This window comes from Gavialis gangeticus, unplaced genomic scaffold, assembly GCF_001723915.1.
Source record: "Gavialis gangeticus isolate Ggan-Ray unplaced genomic scaffold, GavGan_comp1, whole genome shotgun sequence".
NCBI lineage: Eukaryota > Metazoa > Chordata > Crocodylia > Gavialidae > Gavialis > Gavialis gangeticus.
In genome coordinates, this window is record NW_017729032.1 from 182464110 (window position 1) to 182471020 (window position 6911).

Consider the following 6911-nt stretch of genomic DNA (forward strand, 5'->3'; position numbering starts at 1 on the left):
TGCTGGAGCCTGGGCTGCTCCCAGCAGGGCTTGCAGTGTCCCAGCTGCCTGCTGGGAGCAGCCCAGACTCTGTGTCTGGCAGCAACTACCCAGAGCCGGGGCCAGCTGCAGCTGGGAGGCTCCAAACAGCTGCACCGGGCTCCGAATCCCGAGCATCAGCTCCATGCCAGCACGTGCACCCGTGCATCGGAGCGGGCAGTGGGGGAGGGCCCTGAGGCAACGCAACCTTGGTCTCTCCCCCGACTCCTGGCACGGAAGTGGTGACTGGGCTCCGAAGCCTGGCACAGCTGTTTATAGCCAGCCTGGGCTCTGGGCAGTTGCAGCAAGCAGCGGGCAGGCTGCAAACAGCTGCACCGGACCCCACAGCTCTGGCATCAGTTCTACGCTGGCAGTGACTGCACACACACCTCAGGACAGACAGCAGGGCAGCGCAGCCCGCCCCAAGGTGCACCTGTTTGCAGCCTGCCCGCTGCTTGCTGCAGCTGCCCAGAGCCCAGGCTGGCTCCAAACAGCTGTGCGGGGCTCCAGAGCCCAGTCACCAGCTCTGTGCCAGAAGCGGGGGAGAGACCAGGGTTGCGCTGCCTCAGGCTCCTCCCCCACTTTCTGCTCTGAGGCACACCTGCACATGCCAGTACAGAGCTTATGCTGGGGATATGGAGCCCAGCACAGCTGTTTGGAGCCTCCTGGCTGCAACCGGCCCCGGCTCTAGGTAGCTGCTGCTAGCCAGGAGCCCAGGCTGAGGGGCAGGGGCAGCTGGGCTGGGGGGAACAGGCTTTCGGTGGGGGGCAAGGGGCACACACATCCTGCCATGTACCCCCTGCCCTCATTTTGTTTTTCTGGCATGCTGGCACTCCAGCACCTTCCAAGGTAAGCATTGTAGGGGTTTTCGGCACTCAGGCCAAAAAACGTTGCCTACCCCTGGTCTAAAGGCTACTCACAGACTGATGAAACAATATTTTCATTGTTGATAAACAAAAGAGGGGAAGAACAGAAGGGCCGGCCTCTTTAAAGAGAAAAACAGCCCCGGGTCTAATGGCTCATCAATTAAGCAATTAGCTGATCATTCACAGGTGCCAGGAAGTGAGGTGGAGGGAGATAACAGGCTACTTAAACCCCTACTTAAAGCCCAGAAAAAGGCTGTTCCTGATGCCTGAATGGGACAACTCAGCTGCAGCAAACTGGGAAGAGACTGTAAAAAAAGGAGAAGCAGCCTACTGTTGAGACTGGTATACAAACAGAAGGACTCCAATTAGAAAGGATATAAGTTTTGGTGTTTTCTTGACCTTTTTGTTGTTGGGTTGGTTTGTTGTTTGTTTTTTGTTTTTGTTATTTCAGGGGTGGAAGATCTTTACGTTGCTAATTTAATTGAAAATCAATAAAAATTTAAATAAATGCTCAAAATAAACACTATTATCTGTCAGAAAGTTTTAAAAAATGAATTCTAGCCTAATTAAATAGTATTTCAAGTAATGGAGACTACTGGCATCATGTCTCCACTATCTGCCACAATGTTGCTTTCGCAGCCTGAGGTGAACTAATAAGTAGCAAAGATTTCCTAGTGTAAACAAGAAGTCATTCTAATCCCCAAGTACGTTTCATAAGAACTATTGTAACAGCTTTTGGCTTCACCGCATTGGCCAACTACAAGGTGTTAAAAGCATTTTAGCTTAACAGTGTTTAAAGCTGCTTCAGGGAATACTTAACATTTTAATAAGAAGTACAGTGAATAGGACCTACTAAAAGGGGAAGCAGAGCAGGAAATACACTATGAGGTTTCTTGGTTAAATTTCTTCCCTTTTATGCAATGTCCCTCTCAAATGCCGTTACATTTTTTTAAATATGTCAATCAGCTTTTGATTCTTGCCTGCATCAGGTCCTTGGCTTTTAAGACTCAATGCTAACTGCCCCTTAGTGATGACTTCTGGTCACTTTTATTCTGTGACTGCTCTGTTCGGCAAGCAACACCTCTACAAACCCACCATGCCAATAAATATTAGTGAATTTACTGACCGGTACTTTTCTCTTGTTCAGGGACATACCTGGGCACTTCAGGACCCTGCGTGAAAGCCCCTGGAGTAACATCAGTGACTTCTATTTTTGTGTTCCTATCTAACTTGGTACCTGGGGCTGAGGCCCTGGTAACCCTGGCCCTCTTAATTATGCTGCTGTTCCAGATACAAGATACCATTGCAAGAATCCCAATTAAAACCGCTCTAAAATCATGAGTTTTATGTTGGAAAAAAAGTCAAAATCCTGCAAAATTTTTCCAGTGAGCTTCCCAAATGTATATAATGAAAAAAGACTGCAAGTTTGGTCCCCGTGTGGTTAGTAAACACTGTTAACACAGACTTAGTTTCAAGATGCAGTTAAAGTTTAGCTATAGTACACTTCATAAAAGAACCACATTTCAAATGTGTGAGGATTCCTGACAAAGTTTTATTTGTATTATAAACAAAAGTCTAACTCTAAATCTATTAAGTAAACTTCTAACCTCCACTTATAATTTTATGCCTCGAAAAATAGTATTTTGATCTCTAATTATTTAGCATAAAACAGAATTTTCAATTTATTTTTTATGAGACATCCTACCAAATATTCAAAACTTTATAATTATCATCAGCATCAAATCAGACCTTGCTATGATGGGTAAAATAAGATGAGCTGTCTTGGAAAAACAGTAATTTCACACAATGAGTGATACATAAAATAGTCATTCATAATAAGTATACCATATTTCACTCCCAGCAGGCTTTATAAGCCTATTAATAAATAATCAGAGAACCACTGCGTATGCACTGTATAGTCTAATAAAGCGGACTGAGCATGCAATATGGAACCAAAATCACATGAACTGGAGTTTTAGATTTGCTCAAACAGCTTTGAGCAAGTTCGTTGGGCCTCCATTTTCATGTCCAAAAAATTGGCATATACCTATCTGCCCACAGAGCTATTGTGATGGTTAAATAGCCAATGCTTGTGGATGCAAATGTCTACATACAAGCTAAAAGTTTTCTTCTTTTGTTTGGTAGAAGGGAAAACTAGGGAACAGATATATTTGGTAGGAAATGTAATATTTGTAGGACTTTTTCCCAAGATATGTGCATGATTATAATTTCATTTGCAGATGAGAAATTTCTCTTTTATATATTATGCTTTATATAATGTAACTACCACTAGATGGCAAAGTTATTCTGCTCTCTGAGAGCAAGGATTGAGGTAGATCCTCAATCTTAATATTGAATCTTCTGCATTTTTAGACACCTCAAAAGAAAGTTGGAAATGAACTATGCACAGGAATAAGCAAATAATATTTCTATAGTTTTAATTCTGTAGTCCAGAAGAACAGCTTGGTTAATTTTAATAGTTTCAGTTAGAGTCCACTGAGTTATAATCAGCTGTACTGATCCAGCTGGCAGTTTTATTTCAACTTCAAGAACTGAAGCAGAAGAGAACTCGCTTTAGAAATTACTGAAACCTGGAACAGAAAACAGTAGTTAGAAATCCTGACTAGATTAACTATGTCTGCACTTCCCTTTTTTATCTTAACTTTCCCAGTGGAGGCCAACATACCTGACTACATTGGCCAGGTAACTCATATTTCAGCTGCATTAGCATAAATCATGTTTGATACCAGTTCAACTCTGGTAATTTGCTTTTATGTCCATCCACTCTAAAATACAAATATGTCAGGGGTGGTGGCTGACACTCTTAGAGCAGTTTCAACATGGTTTCTATTAGCAGCGTTCTTAAATCTAGTTATAAAACACAATCAAACAGGAAACAGCACCTTTGGCAATGCACCTCCAACTGGACCCCTGCATACATGCAGAGCTATGGAACCTAAGTTGCAAGTGTGGTGGGGCCATTGTGTTATAGCCAGGTCCCTGGACGTGGTTTCATTGGTATGAAAATGTTCATGTTTAGCATGAATCAAGCCTGCAGGTGAAAGCCTAAGGTATTTCCCTACCACAGTAACCAGCCTATAAGACTTTGAACTGAACCTCAAAGACCCATGCATGGTCTTAACTACATGCACAAACAAGTTGCATATAGTTAAGCATGCACTTAAGTTCCCTGAAATATCAAAGCTTTTTTCTGACACAAAGAAAAAAGAAAAAGGAGTTGCCTGTCTGGTCTCCTAGTTGAAATTAACTATAATTAGTCAGACGTAGTTGACAGATACTTGGCTGGGACGGTTTAGTCCCGGATGATCCTGTCTTGAGCAGGGGGCAGAACTAGATGACCTCATGAGGTGCCTTCCAGCCCTACTTTTCTATGATCCTATAATAGCAGAATTAAGCTCTTAATATAGTATTTTCAAATAAACACTGGTACACATGCCCTCCTTCTGTTCATTTGCAATCTATTAAAAGGCAGACCACAATCTTTCAGGCTCATTTAATTGTTTGTTTTGATTCTATTTACTATGGTCAAGAAACTTTTTGCACATTGTTTTTTTATGCTGATGACTTCAATTTAAATTTGAAAATACATGCATTTTGAATAAGATATGTCAACTAAAGTGTGGTAGATGAGATCCGTAACACCTTACCTGACCCTTGTTTGATGACAGGAGCTGATGGAGGTGGTGGTTTCTTAGGTCTCTAAAGTTAAAAAGAAGAGTGTTGGCTCGAAAGTGTTTATACACATTCAAGTTTTGATGTAATCAGACAACACTAAAAATAAATCAAAGCTTTTAGGTTTTGAGACAGTCATGCAGTTCCCCAGTACTACATTCATTAAGAAGTGTTACAATACAGGAATTGAAATTAATTAATAAAATGCCACTTTACTAGTTTTACAATTATAATATTATTTTAGGAAAAATACCCTCAATTGTTAAGTGGCTTCAGATCATTGAAAACAATGACTTTTTACATACTGAAGCAATCTATGCAATTAAGGTTTAACCTTGTAAAAAGCAAATACCACTTTGAAAAACAGGTGGGAATGGCAGGAGCTACAATGTGTTTCTTAGACTCAGCTGGGGCATAAATGCAGAAAGCAGGAAATATTCTAGAGGTTACACTTGTCACTTACACTATTGGAAAGAATAGGTAATAAGGCTTGCTGTGCCTGATGAAATGAAACTAATTATTCACATGAATGGCCTTCTATTTGTCATTTATTTCATTTGTTATCACCCTCCTTCCAATGGGGCTGCCACACTGTGCACGCTAAATAAATCTGATCACTGAATCAGTTCCAAAACGGTTTCTCCTCTCCTGGGGTGGTTTTTTCCTTTTGTGTTTATATGTATGTGTGTGAGAGCCATACTGACACATGCTGTAAATGCCTTGGAGTGAATGCAAAATCAAACAGGGCACCATGCCTGAGCAGATGACACACTAATTTAACACCCACACTAAAAAGAGAGGGGGGAAGAAAGGTCAAAGTGATGGAGAATAAAACTTCTCTCACAAAAAAAAACTAAGGAAATAAAACAGGTAATATTCCCACCACGAAATCCTTTTTTATTCCTGAGGAGGACAGTTTTCCTGCTTACTCTTTACACTCTGAAGGCTTCACATCATTGTCACTAGTCACCTGAACACCTGTGTAAAGGATACCCTTTTTAATTGGTAGCACTGGTGGCACTGCCTTCCTGTAAGGATCCACACAAATCGTGTTATTAAACCCTGTTTACAGTTCCTCATAATTTTGCCAAACGTTGACTACCTGGGCTAAAATTGTCTATCCCTCTTATCTGCTTCATGCTGAAACTTTTGGGAAAATTTATGTCAGGAATCTTTTAGCTAGGTCCAAGAATGAGACTCGTGGGGCGGGGGGGGGAAATCACTGGGTTGCTCATTAGAAAAAAAGGAATTTTTTGCTTGAAATGCCACAGCATCCCTATTATTTTGGTTTGAAATCTAACAGGAAATGGTTGTAATGTCAAGGCTATACTTCGCTATACTTGAGAACAAGCACCCAAATTTGGCCAACTTACACTCCTTTAAAAATTTAGGTTGCACAAACTCAACAGAGATATGCCAGAACCCAGACACAAAACTGTCCAACGTTTCTATCCTTAGAGACCATTCAAATTCATCACTGTCCTTAGTCTTGACCAGATGACACATGCATCATCCCCAAGAGTGACACAGTGTGCTCCAACCCAAGATTATGGGGACCAGAAGGATTACTCTGTAAAGACACATCTGTATTAGACTCTAGAATAAAGAAGAGTGATTCCCCCCATACAGCCTGTCTGGAGGAGGAAGCCATCTAATGTGCACTCAGAGGGATATTGTCTGAGTGGCTGGGACTGGCATGGAAAACCTGAGGATGGGACTGTGTAGGCAACTAGGGAGTCTGTGTATACTGGAGTAGAAGTAGACACTCTTCCAGATGAAAATGGAACCTAAGGTTTCTGAGTTTAGACAGGATATCTGGAAAAAGCTTCTTTACTATCAGGATAGTGAGGTGGTAGAATAGACTTAGTGATGGGAAGTTGTGGACTCCCTATCACTGCTAGACATATTTATGCCTATATTCTACTATACTATGGGTATTTCCCCCTTGATGGTTGCCCCCCCCCCCAGCTATATGTCTTGGGGTGTTTTGAAGCCTCTCTCAGAGGTACTGGGTGTTGGTTGGCTACAGCCAACTTTGGGGACTGACTGGGATATGCCAATACTCCTGCTGGGACCAAAGCCAGAGGTTCCTGGCTAGACGGTCTTGCCCCTCCACTTGGGGTCAGACCAATCACCATATTTGGGGTCAGGAAGGAGTTTTACTCTGTGGTCAGACTGGTATGGACTGTGGGGGTTTGCCTTCCTCTGCAGTGGGGGGTGGGGGCTTAGTCTCTACCTGGGATCTCTTAAGCATATACTGACAACATTTCATAAAAGTGGGACATGGCTGCCATGGTTCCCCTGCTTTACCTGTGGCAGGTCAGGATGTTAGGT

The 6911-nt window shown here is 42.2% G+C and overlaps 1 protein-coding gene across 6 annotated transcripts in view; it reads right to left on the minus strand.

The window, feature by feature from the left end:
* Positions 1-6911, minus strand: part of SH3KBP1 (SH3 domain containing kinase binding protein 1) — a 470950-nt gene that overhangs the window by 62368 nt on the left and 401671 nt on the right. For all 6 annotated transcript variants that reach the window (XM_019524798.1, XM_019524796.1, XM_019524797.1 and 3 more), the window contains one exon: positions 4553-4604. In XM_019524798.1, the coding sequence (XP_019380343.1) occupies positions 4553-4604 (52 nt within the window). The remainder of the gene's footprint in view (positions 1-4552; positions 4605-6911) is intronic.